Source organism: Gordionus sp. m RMFG-2023, chromosome 4 (assembly GCF_954871325.1).
Source record: "Gordionus sp. m RMFG-2023 chromosome 4, tfGorSpeb1-WG-v2, whole genome shotgun sequence".
Classification (NCBI taxonomy): Eukaryota; Metazoa; Nematomorpha; class Gordioida; order Chordodea; family Parachordodidae; genus Gordionus; species Gordionus sp. m RMFG-2023.
In genome coordinates this window covers 19,606,920-19,627,285 of record NC_088778.1, presented here as the reverse complement: position 1 = coordinate 19,627,285, position 20,366 = coordinate 19,606,920, and the positions used below count along the sequence as shown (strand labels likewise).

At 25.8% G+C, this 20,366-nt stretch overlaps 1 protein-coding gene across 1 annotated transcript in view; it reads right to left on the bottom strand.

Moving 5' to 3' along the window:
* Nucleotides 1-20,366, bottom strand: part of LOC135928694 (mediator of RNA polymerase II transcription subunit 23-like) — a 65,480-nt gene that overhangs the window by 17,566 nt on the left and 27,548 nt on the right. Inside the window, exons 12-17 of the mRNA XM_065465151.1 lie at nucleotides 16,748-17,053; nucleotides 7,245-7,330; nucleotides 6,025-6,612; nucleotides 5,080-5,284; nucleotides 4,936-5,026; nucleotides 131-383 (exon numbers count right to left, since the gene is read on the bottom strand). Coding sequence (XP_065321223.1) covers nucleotides 131-383; nucleotides 4,936-5,026; nucleotides 5,080-5,284; nucleotides 6,025-6,612; nucleotides 7,245-7,330; nucleotides 16,748-17,053 — 1,529 coding nt within the window. The remainder of the gene's footprint in view (nucleotides 1-130; nucleotides 384-4,935; nucleotides 5,027-5,079; nucleotides 5,285-6,024; nucleotides 6,613-7,244; nucleotides 7,331-16,747; nucleotides 17,054-20,366) is intronic.

Here is a 20,366-nt window from a genome sequence, read left to right as displayed (position 1 = left end):
TTAAAAGTTCTAATATGAATTAATTCGCTTTTAAAGAACAATATTCTTTACAATAATTAAAAAAAAGTTCCTAATTAGTATTTAATATTATATATTCATTATCATAAATGGACATAAAAAATTTTATTACCACATTTGTCGACCAAAGCATTAAATATAGCCTTAGTCAATTTTCCCTTGACAATTACACCAGAATGTTCTAAATGCGAGTTATTATCGATATTATGAAATCTTCTCTCGTTGAAATAAAATAATGTAGAATAAAGATAGCTTAAGGGACGTGGGTGATAACGGTACAATTCACTTAAGCGATCCAACAAGGTACCGAGCGATTTGTACATTCCAGGTAACTCCAAATAACGATGTATTAGTATATCTATAATCTAATAAAATATAAAGATCGTTAATTATTTTAAAATTTTACTTTATTTGAACTCGATTAAATGCGAATTTATTTTTCAAATAATGAATAATTACTTTGCATTTTTTGGGTGATTCCACGTCAAATAGACCAAAAAAACGAGATTTTCGACCGGAAACTTTGCATGTTAGTTATTTATGTTGTAAATGTTAAGATAATCAAAATTAGAGTGCTAGTTCAACCAGATCCAAAGATATACGCCTTCAAAGTCAAAAATCGCGAAGTGCGTGATTTCTTTAAATCGTGTTTTTTTTAAAATACTTAAGATAGAGTTACAAATTATATATCATTTTATAGCCTATAAAATTTTACGTTGAAAAATATTAAAAAAAAATTAAAAAATCTCAAGTGTTTTCTTATTTCAGGTATAAATACAAAATTAATTAGGAAGGGATTTTTTTTTGGTGTTAATATTCACTAAAAATGTTTATTACCTTTATATTAAACGATTAAAAAAAAATCTCGATAGCCTTTTTGTTTTTTTAATTTTATTTGAATTTTTATTATTTTTATAAATAAAAAAATGTAATATAGATGGCATTATATTAAAATATTTTTATAATATATAATTTTTAATAAAAATATGAATAGTATTGTGATTAAAATTAAAAAATCAATTGAGTATAACCTAGAATGATGTCCTGGGGCGATATGTAAGCAGGCAGCACATACAGATATTATTTTATTTGGACGCTATATTGTAATATTTTAAAATTTTGCACACAAACAATTATAAAAAAAAATACCTCTTGTTTTAATCTTATCCCATTTTGTTCTTATTAATAGAATTTCTTGAGACGATAATTTCTAGGTACGTGTCCTGTCACTGTAATAGGATCTACTACTGTAATTTTTTGATTAATGGGTAACCATATCTTTTCCGCAATTGTGGGGTGAAAGAAGGATGGTGATGGTTCATGGGGATGTAAAAAAAATATATATATCTCCTCAGTAATTTCATTCTTTTTTTAGTACTGTGGCTAACCACCAAAAATCGTCATAAACAATGTTAAGAATTCTTTAATATCGGCAAAAGACAAATTATCGACATTTGAGATATTGTTAATTTAAAAGTCCTCTGCATATGAATATATTTTTGATTTAAGTTTACTTAAACTCAAAGTAAATACAGCATGTATTTCCCGAGTTCCTCTAAATTGAATCTTTCTCGTAGTTTAATCTCTTGTAAATTGTATTGGTCGTTGGTTATATATGTAAAATTTACTGATGGCATGTCTTGTTTTGCAAATTGATATAAATCAACTGATGTTAAAATGTGTCCAGAATTGATGTGCTAAAGGCTTGAACGTGCTGCTAATCTTTTTAATGTTCCGCCAAGGCCGTCACATGGACCTTTTCCATGGGATGTAGCTGAAAAATGCCATTCAGCTGTTACACCAAAATCTGATTCATGATAACACAGATTTATAAAAAATTTCTGTTTTTATATTGCGCAGCTGATGCCTCAGAGCAGTAATATATTTTGTTTGGTTTTTGCTGAATTGATAAGTCAAAAATTTTATCATTTTTGTCTGGTATATATGTACTGCAATAACATTATTGAACAGTGTCTTGGATTATAAATGCATAATTTTCAGAGAAATCAAAAATTATCATAAATTCATTTGGTTGTAAAAAATGTTTAAGTTTTGGAATATATGATGATTGATTGGTAGCGATGAGAGGAATCAAAAAATAAAATAATCTGATAAATTTTCAAATAATAACGATAGTAGATCCACAACAATGAAAGGATATATCTACAAATTATGGCCTTAGGAATTTCTATTAATAAGCGCGAAATTATAATAGTTTGAATATAAAATTATAAAATATGTTTATTTTACAATATAGCGTCAATAAAATAATATCTGTATGGGCTGCCATCTTACATATCGCCCTAGGACATCATTCTTGGTTATACTCAATTGATTTTTTAATTTTAATCACAATACTATTCATATTCATATTTTTATTAAAAATTATATATTATAAAAATATTTTAATATAACGCCATCTATATTACTATTTTTATTTATAAAAATAATAAAAATTCAAATAAAATTAAAAAAACAAAAATGGCTATCGAGATTTTTTATTAAATCGTTTAATATAAAGGTAATAAACATTTTTAGTGAATATTAACACCCAAAAAAATCCCTTCCTAACAATGTTAATTTTTTATTTTTACCGGAAATAAGAAAACACTTGATTTTTTTTATATTTACCAACGTAAAATTTTAAGGGCTATAAAATGATATATAATTTGTAACTCTATCTTAAGTATTTTTTTAAAAAACACGATATAAAGAAATCACGCAAAATCACGTACTTCGCGATTTTCGACTTTGAAGGCGTATATCTTTGGATCTGGTTGAGCTAGCACTCTAAAATTTTGATTTTCTTAACATAACATAAATAACTAACATGCAAAGTTTCATTCATTTTTGAGATGGTCGGCCGAATCATTGGTCGATTTCTCATGGAATTACCCTTTTATAATCTAAAAAATATTTGTTGCATAAATAGATATGTAAATTGCAAAAATTAATTTTGAAAATTCTTTATTAAAATACAGAATAAACTAGGAATGTACCAATATTTCACCCATTTTAAAATATCGATAATAGGACAATCAATTTTCCGATATGATACGGGGATGTAATTATTACACATGACCTAGAGGTTAAAGAATCTAAAGATTTGTCAGATACAGAGAATTGTAAATTTATTTAATTAAGATATTTTTACTAATACATTATTTAGCTTATTCTTCTGATGATGATGATAATTCTGAGACTTATGATTCAGACTGGAAAAACTATTCGTTTATTATTAATTTATCGTCTACTTTTAAATTTTTGTGCTCTCCCTAATTTAACAATTTTATATAAATATTTATTAACCATTCCTACTTCCTCATGTACAGCCGAAAAGGTCTTGAGTAAAATTAAATTAATTAAAAAAAGACTTCATAGTACCATAAAGGATCCATTTCTTAATAATTTACCATTTTATTAATGAGAAAAAATTTATTTAAACAATTAAATATTGATGAAATTATAAATTAGCTTTCTCTTTCCCTAATTTGTCTAAATTATAATTTAAAAATAATATTTTTAACGTATTTATTTTTTTTTACCATTTATTTATAGGGGAAATGTGCCATAAATGGCCATGTTTGAAGACTGGCCACCACCCCATTTTTTTGTTTGGTGAAAAAATTACTAATTTAGATTACCGATATTTTATATAAATATTATCATTAGGCAGTTAGCATTATTCACTGGCCATGTAATGAGTGGCCACAATTCGCACATTCACATATTCGTATTAAAATGAAAAGCTCTTGCAAAACAACATTTGGTGAAATAAAATGATGAATAAGCTTAAGAATGTTTAGTAAAATGATAATTAAGATATTAATTATAATATTATCAATAAATAGATGTGGTAATAAATTGAGATTTTAATACTAATTAAATTAGTGTATAATTAATTTTTTATACAACTAAAAAATGTAAAAACATTAACATAGGTCTTTTACAAGTATTTCATATTGTATTATTTCATATTTATAATAAAATTCTTAAATAATATATTATGACCAGTTAACACATAGTATAAAAAAACAACTTTCACATAATCTTTTTAGCTCATAAAGTATTATACATATAGTTTTGATTCGAATTTTATTTTAAAGATTAATATTTAGGCTACACATTGATATAAAATTTGTTTGGTTAAACATAAATTTTAATAATTTTTTTTTCAAAAAAGCAAAAACATGGCCATTCATGGCACATTTCCCCTATTATATATTAAAGGATGCAATAAAAATTATTTTTGAAATTTATGGGTGTCAAAAAAATTAACAATTTTTACGGGTTGGGAGGGGGGGGGGACTTTTCAGGGGGGTATTCTGCTTCCATCTCTCAGAAAGAGTAGGGACCACTGATTATATAAATAAGTGATTTATAAATAAAAATATTTTATATACTTTTAGAATTGCAATTGAATTGAATATAAACTATAACTGATCATTATAATAAATTTAAATGACATATGTTATGGTATAATTAAATTATAGATACTATACTAATAAAAAGTATATTAAAAATTAAAACCATTGGTATCTTTACAGAATAAAAATTAGATATGAAATAGGATCGGTAATCGGCTGATATCGATTTAATATCGGATCGGCTTTCAAAAAGTGGTATCGGTACACCCCTAGAATAAACTAATTTTAAGATATATAAATTCTCCCACGTGTTAAATAAAAAGGTGACAATAAAAAATTATAAAATAAAACATCAATATATTCCAATGTACACACGGCATAAAGTTCATTTAGTGTTGTTAAAGGATTGGACCTCTATTTACCAAATCTCGAGACTTATATAATTCAGGCCGTTTTTAAACACTAATTTCATTCGATAAAAAACGTTAGTTAATTAATTGGTTCTAGGTTACATAGAATAATATTTTTTAAAAAAATGTAAATTCAATACCGGAATCAATCTATAGTATATATTGCCGAAAAGAACAGGAAATCCAGAATTTGTTTTAAATGTCTCGCTATTGTCACATTCCCCATAATATCTAATATAATTGTATAAAAAAATTATAATTGATATTTTATGATTATTATTAACCGTTCTGGATATTTAATTGTAAAGTGCACGTGCTTTTTATGCCAATCTTGATAAACCCAATGGTTATGAGGATAAGTTATAAGAAAATCATTATATCGTTGCGATAGGAAATCCGGAGGTTTTAATAACAATAATTGCGCTATAAATAGAGCCATTTGTGATGATATATTTTGGATGTTATTGCTATTAGAGATGTTGTGGGAATCTAAAACAATAATTTTTAGATATTAACTAGTATATCTATCGCAATATAGTTAAATTAGATTCTCTATTATTCGTAAATCTAGCAATAATTGATAAATATCTTTGCAAAATAAGGGTCTAAAAGGGATGGATTTATTTTCAATAGCAAAATAAAAATTTTCATTATTGAAATAAACTTATCCAGTAATTTAAAATTAATATACTGATCGCCGAAAGATCATTTTTAAAAGGATGTTACCTAGTGAAAATATATCGTCGCCTGAGAATTAGATTATTCCATCTCCACTTTATCTAATTTTACATAAAGTGGAGATTTTTAAAATTAAGTTTCTATTGTTTTTAAAGGATAGTTATCCTTATATTGGCTATAACTTATTTTATAAAATTTAGGATTTTAATTATGTAAATAGAATTGTATAATTACAAAAAATTCACTTGTGAAAAAAGTTATTTTAAACAAAAAGTGGATATGGAATAATCTAATTCTCAGGCGACGATATCTTGAAATCATATAAGGTTAATTTATTAAGAGCCTCATTATGGAGAAGTTGAATTTGATATTTCAGACCAGAAATTTAAAAGGGAAATGTTAAAAATGAGAATGTTATCTTCTAAGTATATTCGATAAAAATTATAATATAGACAAAAGCCAGTCTTATTACATTTCAGAATTATCCGCTTCGAATAAAAAAAAATGAAAATTTAAACAAGTTTCAACATTAATTTGAATAAATTTATTACCACTAAACTTGTTAGTATTATTAACGCTAGGGTTATCTTTCAATATTAAAACCAAAAGCAGTCGATCTAAAGGTATCAATCCCTTAACCCATATTAGCTCATTCAAAGATTCAAGATATTTAGAAACCATTAAGGCGTTTTGATTATGATTCATATTATTATTTGTAGCTGTATTAGAAGAGACTTTTTGATTATCATCTACAGTTGGAAGCTTGTTTAAATAATTTGTTGAAGATGTGGTGCAATTTGAAAATTCGGATATCAGATATTCAGCAAATAATCGAGTTAGCAATGATATAGATAAAAATAAATTGTTTGATTGTGAATTTCCAATATTTTCACAGCTATATAATAGATTTTTGATGGCTTGACCATCATAATCTGGCATGTCAATATTAGGATTGATATTGGTATTTTCACCTGTATTCACCTCTAATTGTTTTTTATTTAATTTTCGTTCTACACCCAATTTCCATACCAAACACAATATTAGGGCTTTAGGGGAAGAGTAATTATCATCCGCAAGTGATGTGTTTGTCAGTAAAGAACTTAAATAATTCGTCACATCTGCGGTTGTATTTACAAAATCTTAAAATTTAAAAATAAAACATATTAAATTTTTAAAAAAATAAGTCATTACTGCCTTTTTACATTAGCTTAGATTGACAATGAAAAGTCCATAATTACTATAAATAAATCATTAATTTTAATAATATACTGGCAATTAATTATTAATTAAAACTATGAAAATATTCAAATATAGAGAATTGCAGACTAGACCAAAGGGCCGTAAGATTTTATTATAAAATAAACACGGGCTGGAACTAAAAATATTTTCGTTACAAAACCTGGGCCGATTTAAAAATAAATATATTTAAATTATATTAATTAATTAGTTAAATGTCTAAAAATCCTATCACGGAGCGTTTAATATTCATTTATTGCTCATATTTACAATTTCCCTTTGATATAATTTATAAAATCATTTAAAATAAGGAAATTTTAAAAATTATAAAAATCGGGTCGAGCTTAAATTTTTTAAATGCGGGCTGGGCTTAAAATTTGAACCTTTTACAGGTTTCTGAATGACCTATTTATAATATATTAATTTTATTTGCATGAGTGAGATTTTTTTTTATTACTAAGCATATTTTTGAATTCTTCGTTTATATATTCTTTGAAATTTGATTTGCTATTTTTTGAATTTTGATAAAATTTACCTAAAGATAATGGAAAATGATATAGAGTATGATTGGACCAATTGTGGGGAGTTTGATGCATAATAGTATTCATGAGATCATAAAACCTTAATTTTAATATAAATAAAGTTTAAATATGAATATGCAATTTATTAGACGCTTAATATTAATATAACATAGGCGTACCAAAAACTTTCCTAAGGGAAGGGAGGTGGCACTTTTTAAGTAGCATTTTTCCTCAAAAATTTATTGAAAGGATTCAGGCCCATTAGTTGGAAGCCTTTTTTTATTATCAATTATGAAGAATATGATTAACATAATAAAGGCTCGATATTAGCATATTTTATGGGAAAATTGTAAAATCTTTGTTAAGCAAATGTTTTGAAATATACAAAGTCGAAGCATATAAAGAAGTAGCTCAATATCAATTATGAATAATATGATCAGCATAATAAAGGCTCGATATCAGCATGAATTATGAGGTATGAAGTTCGTCAAAATTGAAATCACGTTTATCTCACCAAAAAAAATGAAATTTTTAAACTCTAATCAGGTAATATACTTAGAAAAGATATGTAATTATATATTTTCAATTCCTTATTTAAATGCGGCCTCAAAGAAAATTTTTTAGTTTAATGAATGAGTCTTGGAAAAAACTCGTTCTTCCCTCACATTGGATTTATTAGACGCCGAATTGATGTTAAAAGTAATTTGATATGAATTGCGAAGAGTTCGCGAAATTTATTTCCAAAGATAAGAAACTTTTAAATAAAATAGATTTTTCCATTTAATATATAGATGAATTTAGCAAACTCACTTTTCGAATATGATAGGTCTAGATGAAATACTTTTCCTACCCATGTTAATATATTTGATGCTGGTTTTATATTTTTTCCTTTAACCAATCATTGCATATAAAAATTTTGTTTATAGTTAAATCCATTTTAATATTGTAATTTATAAGGTTAGTTTTATGATTCCAATAATGATTTAATAATTTATTTGGATAACTAATTTAGAAGTTATAACAATTTATAGAAAATTATTTAAATAGTCGTTTTTAATTTTATGTTTTCGCCATTGTTTTAAATGGTCATAACTAACATAGAGTTAAGGTAATTTTGCATTTGAAAATCTGCTAAAACAAGATTAAACTTTAGCTTTTTATAATTATTTTTGAATTCCAATTGATTACAAAATTATTGATTTACATGAAGAAGAAATGGATAATTCATCCATACCGATACCATTTGAAAAATTGTGAGAAACAAAAAATATTATCTTTCAACATAATTCTTTGGGTAATAAATTTACAAAGTAATTTGCAGGTAATTGCGTACTTTTTAGTTAAATGATATAAGAAAAAACCTCTTTTAACAGTTAACTAAAAGGAGAAATGATACAATTTCCCAAAGAAATATATTTAGACCTTTACAGAATGGTAAAAGTTGTTTTTAGCAATGAATCTAAGTTTCAAGATTTTAATTACATAGTTACTGTATGAAAATGAAAATTACCATATAAATTTATATCCTGAAGAATGAATCATTCTGTTGCAGGTAGAGATAGTTATCGTTTCTCTCAATTTATGAGTCAAATAAACATGAGTGATTTTAGCTGATAATTCGTTGCAAACTGCGTTAATCCTGGTTGTTGTCATTTTTGGATGCCCCTTAATTTAAGGTCAATACGAGCAGTAAGGGATAAATTAATTAATTTATATTGTCTCTGATTGTTTCTATGCTTAGCTGAAGTTTATCAAATCAAAAAAAAAATTCCCTGGGCAATTGAATTTCAAAGGGGCATTTGAAATTAAAAAATAATTGTAAAAAACTAAAGTTTAACCTTGTTTTAGAATAAAAATTTCCTCTCTAACATTAGTTATGACTAATGCTGTAAAGCAATGTCAATGGTGAAAGTAATGTAGTAATTGTCATAATTGTTGTTTTTATTATTATTATATTGGTATATATTTTGTTTGTTTGTAAATTCATTGTATTTTTTACATGCGCAAATATCTGGTTTGTTAACATAAGCGCATTGGTTTGAGTTTAGATTGTAAGACTCAGGATGAGTCGTATTATTTTAATTTTCAAGAATTATTTTTTGTATTTATTGAATTATAAAGTATAATGTTTAAAAGAAGCCATGTTAAGCAAGGATACATTATTATTGTTTAGAATTTAATAAAATTATTCTTTACGGTATCGGATTTAGTCTCAACGGCAATAACTGGCGCCGTGACCTAAAGAGTAAGTTTTAATTTTTATATTTATTTAGGTATTAGATTGGATGAGCTGTAGTATTGAAGTGCATATTTGTTAAAGGCACAGGGGTTCTGTGGAGTAATATTTTTTTTGGTGGAAATACGGTGGAGTACCGTGGTTGTTTTTGTTGTTAAGGGCACAGGGTTTCTGTGGAATAATATTTTTTTGCGGAAATACGGTGGAGTAACGTGGTTATTAAAAGTGATAGTAAAAAATTGTAAAGTGGGTTACAGTGTGGTTAAAAAAGTGTTAGGTATTGTTGCATCATTTCGGTATTGATTTTATTTATCATATTGTTTAACTTTGTAAATAGTTAGAATATTATTAGTTAAGTTAATTATTAATTTTTTATAGGTAATATTTTGAATTAGATTTTTTTTGTTAGAATGTTTAATTAATTTAGAGATAAAAAAAAACAAAAATTTTTTTTCAATATTTTAATTACATATTTTGAAGGGTTTTAAAGTAACGAAATATGTAGAGGTACAGTAAAATATATTAAAAGCGGTGGTGGTATTGATGATATGGTTGGGAAGTTTGTATTTCAGCAGGAGAGTGCGCCGAAATAGGAGTATTAGGATACGGGGGCAGACATTGTTAATTGAAGGGCATAACTGTGAGGAGGATAGATATGGAAAGGTAATGTGGCCTGTGCAGGAGATGTTGCAGGGGTGGGCAATTGACTTGTGAATCGATGAGGATGGGAAGGATAGGGAATCGACACGGTTGTTTGCTATGGAAGGGTCGAGGAATAGAAAAATGTTGTTATAAATATAGGGTAAGAGGGTAAAGCGCCGTAGACTGTAGGGATATTAAATGTTTTGAGTGAGGCCACAGTGGTCATACTTCGAGTTTTGTATGGCCCATGGTGTTTGAGGGGCTGGTTGAGAAATAAAAGTATATGATATGGGAGTTGTTTTTTTTGGAGGAAATGGCCCAATGTGATTTTGAGGGCCGGTTGAGAAAAATTGCCCAATGTGGTTTGGGGGGCAGTTGAGAAATGACTCAATGTGTTTTGGGGGCCGGTTGAGAAGAATGGCTCAATGTGTTTTGGGAGCCTATAGGAAAATGGCCAATATGTGGTATGGAGGGCGGTTGAGGTCCGGAAGTGGGGGACGGAGATGAAAGGGCAGTGAAGGACAGGGAGATATTTTTTATTTTTAAGTTTTTATCTTTTCATAATTATTGAATTTTATATAAGTATGTACTTTCTTAAATTATATTGTATATTCCCCAATATGTATTGTCCCTCAACAAGTTGGGCTAAATAAATATAAAAAATATCTTGTCCTGATTATCAAAGTTAATTTTTATGTAAATACATATTTTCACAAAGTAATTAAATCCTACAGTATTCGAGAGAGAATATATATCTTATTTCATAAAATGTTATATCGCTGATATTTTATTTGAGGAATTTATTTTTTTAGAAATTTATTGGAATCTAAGATTCGAGTAAGGAGAGTAAATAAAATTATATATTCAAAAACCTGTATCGAAATATTTTTTTGTAAATGTAGTAGGGGAAGGTGAGTAAAATTTTTAGGGTTTATATGTCATGAAAACACGAAAAAATAGTTTTAAAGTTTTTGTAAAAAGGAAATAGTAATGAAATATAAAAATGGTTTAAGGTAAGCGTAATTGATATATATAAAACGTTAAAGAATTTATACCTTTTCTTTGTTAAAGTTGAATAGGAATAAAAGCAGTAAGATAATGAAAATTGGATCAGATTTTTTTAAAAAAATATTTTTTTAGTAATTGAGAAAAAATGTGATTTATGATAGAGGAGTGTTGAGATTGGAAAGGGACTGGAATATTTGTTTTATAATTAAGTTTTGATAAACCAAAAGGAATATGAAAAGTATTATTATTGGTAAAAAGTTTAAGAAAAATATGTTTTTTAAAATTAATTTTTCTTGTAGTGCCTTTGATTATTTATTTTGAGTTTTTTTTTAAAAAAAATGAGGAATATTTTTACGTTGTAATATAATACTTAAATTTCTTAATATAATGATAGGGGTTTAAAGATAAGGTTCATTTTCTTTTAGTGATAAGAGAGATTTGGGGTAATTATGTCAGGGTTTTAGGTATTTTGTGGACGATGAATCTCATGGTATGGTGATAGTAAAATACAAACTACCCCGTTGACTTATCGAAAGAAGGAAAAGGATTATGGAAATATTGCTACGACCAAGTGGTCCACTGAAAACAAGTACTATTGTGAAAAGTATGGACGGGAGTAATGCAGCAGTCACAGCAGGGGCAGTACGGTCGTTTGTAAGGGGGGGGGGAGATGTCAAAATTGGTGTTTTTTAATTATTATATTGGTATATATTTTGTTTGTAAACTTATTATATTTTTATCATGCGCAATAATCTGGTGTAAAATACATTGGTTTGAATTCAGATTGTAAGACTCGGGATGAGTCGTATTATTTTTATTTTCAAAAATTATTTTTTGTAATTATTGAATTATAAAGTATAATGTATAAAAGAAGCCACGTTAGGCAAGGATTCATTATTATTGTTTTGAATTTAATAAAATTATTCTTTACGGTATCGGATTTAGTCTCAACGGCAATAGTAATTAACGTAGTAATTAACGGAGTTTATTCTTTTTTAGGAAAAGAAATGCCATTCGTTACTTGTTTGAAAAGTAATAAGTAATGCGTTTTATTTGAGTAAAGGTAAATTACTTAAATTTTTTCTTAAAATATATAATTTATTTTATTATGTTTTTTTTAAATATAAATATTCAGATTAACTACCAAAGTTCTTCATTTTTATTTTATTTATGTTGAATTTATAGAGTCAAGATTGATAATCAGATTAGTATTGAATCAATCAAGGATGTTAATTTATATTCTCCAATAAAGTTAATTTATAAAATATATGTCAATAGTAGAGGAGACCAGGGCTAGGTCGGCGCAAGGGGCTTGTCGGTTCAAAATATTTTATTTTAAAACCAGTAAAGTTTAAAATTTGAAATTTAGTTCTAAAATAGAATTCTATAATATCCATAATTGGGGATAAAAATAATTTATAATATTTAGCTATTTAAATTTTTATCCGATCTGACATGTTTTTGACGTAAAGATTACAATATTTTCACTTAATAATATTAGGTTGTATTAAAAAATTAAAAGTTTAAACATGACAAAATGAACATTATATGAAAGTTAAATATCTATTTTAATATTTGGGAAAGTTTCAGATTGATATATAATGCTTAAATATATGTTAAGATCAATTAGTAATATTACCACCATTGAGGTTAGAATCGTGGCTAGTCGGCGCAATCAGTCAATTTTTATTATATTATTATGGTACCCAAATATATATGCAAAATTCAAAATAGTAAAATTTTTACTAAAAAAAGATTATGAAGAAACTATAACACTATATGAAAATGATATCTCATTAAGAAAAATACCATTTATTACAGGTTAAAATATAATATTTTATAAATGTAATATATTAAATAATAATTAATTTATAAATTTATTAATGTGATAGATTTTTCATAATACATTTCAATTTTAATATAATATCAGACCTAAATAAATATCTTGCAAACTAAAATCTTCATATACATATTGTGACAGATAATATAATATTTTATAAATGTAGTATATTAAATAATAATTATTATATAAATTTATTAATGTGATTGATTTTTCATAATACATTTCAATTTTAATATAATATCAGACCTAAATAAATATCTTGCAAACTAAAATCTTCATATGCATATTGTGATAATATATTATATATTGTCACAGATATTATATATATTGCATATATAAATTTTAGCCTGATAATAAGATCAATTATTTAAATTAATTATATCTAGCAAACAAATATAATATATATATTTTAATTGACAATATAATATGATTCAAATTAATACATTTTATTAGATATGAACATTTTAGCATATAAATTTTAGCCTGATAATAATATCAATATATTTAAAATGAATTATATCTAACAAACAAATATTTATATATATCTATTTAAATTGATAATATATTATGATTCAAATTAATTCATTTTATTGGACATGAATATTTTAGTAATCAGATTATATTTAGCCTGATAATAAAATCAAATGATGTTATATATTTAAATATAGAATTAGATAAATTTTGAGTAAATTTATTATTAATAATAAATAAAAATTAATAAAAGATGTGTGTATTATATGTAGACAGGATTATAAAGTTTTCATAATTTTGAAGATTGGTTTCAATGTAGAGTGGTTTTCTGTCAAAAAAGATTGTTATTTTATTTGTTATAATTGTAAATAGAATATTATATAAATAAAGTATCATAATTATATATTAAAATCTGGGAAAAATTTTTTTGTCCCACAAGAAGCCTAATAAACCACTTGATTCGACTAGCTACATCGATGATCCGACTAACCACGGGTTCGGGGCTACTAAGTTCAAAAAATGACTTAAACCTTTCTAGAGAAATAATTATTAAATATTTAAAAAATATAACAATATATATTTATAGGTAGATGTTTAAGGTACCTATTGGTATTTTGTAAGATCTTATATGATCAATATTTTCGGAACTATGATGATTTTGACAAAAATTGCGCCGACTAGCCCTGGTCTTCCCTAGTTATTTCTTGCTAAAGGTTATTTAGCTATGCATATACCAGACTATATTCTGATAAAGATAAATATTTTTTGATGAGAATCTAAATGAAGATTCTAGCGAAAATGATCACAAGTGTTTTAATAAATAAATATAATCTTCCCCTTCTCTGCGCCAGTTGAAGGTAAAGCGAAAGCTATGTTGAAGATTAGGAACTCTTGTTTATCTATCAAAATTTTGAAAATCAAATGTTCTTAAAAATAAATAAAAAATGATTACAAAAAGGTATTATCTTTTAACAAGGTTTCCCATTCAAAAAAGGAGGTTTGATCAAAAAAGAAAGTACAAAAAAGGAAAAGGTCCAATCAAAAAAGCTAGTCTATCAAAAAACGAAAAATCACAAAAAGAAAAAATGTCAATCAAAAAAGGAAAATTCCCATTCAAAGGAAAGTAGTTATTTTTTTAATCCTTTTCCTTTTTTCAACCTACATAAGAATTTTTTGATTTTTTTCTCCTTATATTATTATTTTTTAAACTTCACTTGATTTTTATTTCTCTTTGGCAATCAATTTCCTCTCTTCTAAATTTTGGAATATAGGTCTCTCTTTATTTACAAAATAATTTTTTTGCATTCTCCTCAGATATTCCTCTCTCTCCATGCTCTATAAAACAAATTAACCCGTTATTAGAATTTGGTTTCTGGTGGATTATGCCCATTTCCTTTCTATCGATTCCCTAATTGTATGGTTGTGATAAAATATTATTCATCACAAAAGTCATATTCATAATTTTCTTCAAAATGATTTGATATTTCATTTAAAAATGGCTTAAGTGTAAAGCGTTGTAGGGAAAATCAAGAATCTTGAATCTGAATATTCCTGGAATCGTGAGAACAGTTATGATACTATTTGTCTTTATCCCTTGGACATTTAAGATAGCTTTTTTATTTATTTGTGAATATCCATATAACCGCCTCATTAACATTGAAAACCCGTCCTCATCAATAAAGATAAATTTTACTTTCATATAGGCTACATCCACAAACCAATTCATGTATTCTTTGCAAATCTCGATATTTGATTGTATTTTTAAAACTATAACTATATCCAAATAGTGACCTTGATACCGTATTTTTTGATATTTCTAAATCACATCTTCCTTTAATCATTTCACATAACTATTTTAAGGATAAAGTGCAATCCAAATTTATACAATCTAATAAATATTCTTCATGTTCTTGATTTAATTCCTTGCGGGCACGTAAGCCTCCTTTGGGTAAAATATTTAAAAAATAACGACTTTTCTTTTTATGATTGACATTTTTTTCTTTTTTGAATGGTAAACTTTATATATTATTTTTGTATAATTTATTTTTATTATGATTAGGAAAAAATAAATAAAAAGCAAATATATAAAGTATTTAGTATTTTTTAATAAATGGGGCTATTTTTATGAATAGCGACTAACGGTTCCTTTTTTCACAAGGCAACGATTAACGCGATCCTAATTTCAAATGTAAAACGCGTTTCTTTTTGGAAGTAATGTTTATAGCACTACATTAATTATGACCTGAAATACGAAATTAAAACGGCTTTGTTTTATAGTAAAAATAATTTCCCATAAATCGTCATAACTTCGAAATTAATAGTGATGTAAACGTTACTTTAAAAAAAACGCGTTACTAGTTACGGTTGATAAAGGAAAAGTTACCTTAACGCATAAAAAATACTAAATAATATATATAAATTTTCTTTTTATTTATTTTTTCCCCGATTAATAAAAATATGCGAAAATAATATATAAGATAACTTCTTTTTGTATTTTTAACAATTAAAATTTTGAGCAAATAAGAATTGAGCTCAATACAGCCTTTCGTTGTGCTAAACTAAGTTCAACTGGTGGAGAGGATATAAGCGTTGTATTATAATTAATAAATAAAAAATGTAATATGGGGAATTTTATTAAAAATATTTTAAAAATGAACTTTATTTTCAAAAAATCTCAATAGATCATCTTCACAAGAATCTTCATTCAGATCCTCATCACCTTTTCTTTTACTTTCATTAGAATTTTAATCGGAATTTTCATGTTTTTTTAGATTTGAGCTGCTAGACATCGAAGTTGAAATATTAGAATTAGGGCAGAATTTAAACTTACAAAGTATAGACTTAAGTTCCCTTAATTTTTTATTTCGGTAAAATGTTTCATACTGATACCAGGGTGACATATTATTTAATAAATGATAATATTAGAGAATATAGATGACTATATTATTTCGTAGAAAATAAAAACTGAAACGCTCAGATTTTTTCTAATTACTCAGAATCGTTTTTTTGGTCGATTTGACATGGAATGACCCCCTAAGGAATTGGTAAATGCATAGTAACCCTTCTAAGTTCAACTTCCTCTTTGATGGCTCGTTTAGGGCAATATACATTTTACATACGAAGAACTGAAATAGATGTAAATCTTAATCTATGAAAAAATTAGTTATAAGTTATATTAATTAAAAAATGATAATAAAATATCTGAATTCGAAAAAAAACTATGCAAATGCATATTTAAGAAAATTTGACAGGGGGGAAAAAATCCTTATTTGCCTACGCCTATGCTATATAATTAATATATCATATATAACAAAAACCATGTTCCAGACAAATTTTCATGACCCCCCGTGAAATGAATAGCTTTGGCAAGCGTTAATACCAAAACTTTATTTAATTCTTCAGAATATGTCGATATTATATTTTTGTAATCCCCTTGAAATCTTGAAATTTGAGGCTGAATTTCAAAATTATTCAATCCACTAACAATATGTAAAACTAAATTCTCCATACAGGAATGCAATTGAAGCATTTGATTGATATTTAAGTTGGAAATTCCATTTACTCTACAAGCGGCCATTGAGAGATGATACATTAATGAATGCAAATAGCTAAGCATTTGAAATCTAGGTAGCAAATATATTTGATAATATATGACGATTCAACAATATTGCTAATTATTCTTAAATGAGAATAATTATGAAAATAATCAAACACGTTTCATGAATTAATAATTTTGATATATGAATTTAAAAATTGGAACAAAGTAGTTTTCAGGGAAATTTCAAAAATAGCATTATGTAACAAATTTAAATATTCATTTCTCAATTAGTATTTATCTAAATTAGAAAATGATCAAAAATAGGTCTGGGATGGAATGCAAATTCAATATTAGCGCCATTGAGACGCGTTCCGTCCAAGTAACTTCTTTGGGGTGCGTCCGACAACTCGTATTACAAATAAGACAAAAAAGCCAGAGTCATTTTTTTTACAATTTAAAATTATAAGAAAAATTTTAAAAAGTATACTTCTTAAAATAAGTATTATTTATTCATACATTATTTTATTATGGCGAGTTTATTAATGGAAGAAGATAGTAAGAATGAACCTATATAAATCAAAGTGGAATATAGTGTTTGTAGCGGTCCGGTCATTCTTCTAAGGCCGGACCATTAAGGCGGGTGGGGCAAGACTGTAGGACCGTCGATCCAATCAGATCTAATATATGCTAAGCAGGATAAAAGTTAACGTATCTATATACAAATATCATCAAGGTGTTTGCTGTTACATATAACTATTAAAAACATTTAGAAACACGTTTGCTCTCATACATGACTAATGCCACACCTATTATATTAAGAAACAGATATTAAATTTATGATAAAATACCAAAAAATTTATGGATTTCAAAATAAAATATATTTTAAGTTTAAAAAATTGAATTATCTAAATTAAATCTCTATTCTCTTATCTATAGATAAAAATGCAAGAGAACAAAAAATCTAATATTATAACGATAAAAAATGATATAGCAATAAAATTTTATCATTATCAACTTCGTTAGTTCACTCTAGAACCCATAATGTAAGGAATGCAAAGTAATATTATTGACCTAATGTAATAAATTTTTCTTATGATCTAAAATAAATAAAATTCTAATACAATGTCATGAGCTAAGCTACCCAGTCATCACCCTAGTACACATACATATGATCATTATTCCAGTAAAATTATCATAAGAGGAATATGAATGTTGAAAATATTTGTATAATTCACTAATGTTTTACAAATTTGGTTGATTTTTTTAATTTGTACTATTTTCTAAATAAATTGTTATTCCTTAAACCTCTAAGTTATAACTATTTATAGATATAAATCTGACCATAGTAATAACAATAAACAATAAAGCTAAATCATTTAACAATTATTTGAAATTAATAATGAAACGGGAAAGAAAAAGTAAACGATGGATGAGATATTATAAAGTGTTAAAGTGCAACCTAATTGAATTGTGTTTCGTTATGGACAACAAAAACTATTATTTCAAAGAAAATATTCATTTTTGATAACTTTGGATATAATTGAACTACAAATTTTTTTTATAACTTATTGGTAGGCCTATAAAGTAACATAATGTTAAATATTGTTGTAATATAAGTCAAAAGCTATGAAATATTTATGTTTTATATTTAAAAGAACACTTATTTTAGATATGGAAAAGTATAAATTGGGGGGGGGGGGGTAAATGCCATTCCACTAAACCTGTGCCCTGTCAAACTTGAAATTTTGCATATTTATTAACTAATACTATAACTATAAATAAATAAAAATTTGAGAGGAAAAAAATATTTGATTTTATGATCCTTACCGGTTTTTGATATTTAAATTGTTTTAAACATTATAAAACATAAAAGGTTCATTATTAAGCTGTATAAAGTAATTTAAAAGACGCATCTAGCTCAATTATATCAAAAGATATCCAAAATTAAAAGGAGTCCATTTTGCCCATAACATTTTTTAGACCGACTAAAATTTTATTTTTCTTAGTCCGACTAAATGCAAATTCAGTAAAATATGAGAGGGTCAGGTTGAAACTTACGTTGATTTGTCACGGAATTCACCATATATAATATTCGATTCGCTAATTCGAATTGAATATGAATAAGGAAAATATTATTTGTAAAAATAATTTTATAATTTGATCAAATTATTTATAGATTAATAAATATCTAATATATATAATCTTCATAATTTGATCAAATTATTTATAAATTAATAAATATCTAATATATAATCTTCATAACTGTAATATGATCGTTTTCCTATCATCTTAAAGTATTAAAATCTAAGGAGATTATATAACCTAATAATAATTTTTGGCTAACACAAGATTCGAACCCGGAAAACTCCGTATGAGAGAACGCTTTGCGGATGCGCTACTATAAAATATTATGATTATGTATAAAAATACAAACGATGTGTACTAAAATTAACAAGATTTCGATAACCATGCAAATTGACAATGGCACTCATCATCCTACCATGACATGCTACTATCAAAGTCAGGGTATACAAGACCATGTTTGATAGCAATACAATCAAAGTTATAGTATAGTCAGGGTTAAAGTTAAGGTGAATTATGAAGGACCCAATAAAATGAGAGGCATTTTTTAAGCTCCCTCCGGTTATCGAGTCAAAAGCACAAATGTCTGTCCTTGGCGCAATAGTAATTATAGCATCACATTTTTTTTAATAGTTAAGGAATTTTTATATTTATAGTTTTCTTTTGATTATACTGAATTGTTTAGGAATAGATTAATATTCGAGTTAACGCAATTGTGGCGTCTTAAGTGAGAATTACATGATATACTTTATATTGTAAATATTAACATTTTTACATTGAACATAATCAAGTTTTTGATATTTATCATCCAAATGTCTTCAAAATTTTCCCATATTATGCTTCTACCCAAATGTGGCATACAATATATATACCATTCTTTATTTGATTAAAAAAAATTACATCCATATTCATATTAATTGTTTTATTTTTATGTTAAAAATCTAATAATAAAAAAATAATAATTAATTTGAACCTGAATTTTTTTTAAAAATTTTATATTATTTTTTATAGAATATATTAAAGTATATATTAGGGCTGTGCCGATATTAAATATAGGACCGGATCGGCACCGATATTTAGCGTTTTCCAAAAATATCGGACTAGGCCGATACCTGTAAAAACCGATTCGATCCGATCTTTTTACTTTTATTTTTTTTGTAATTTTATGAATATTTATTTACATTAATAATATTTTCTAAATAATTTTTTTTAAACAATGCAAATGCAAAACACCTCTTAAATTTTATTTATTTTTTTAAATAGATTTATAGTATCTTAAAAGTTTCTTTATAAAAATAGAAAGGAACCCAAAGTTT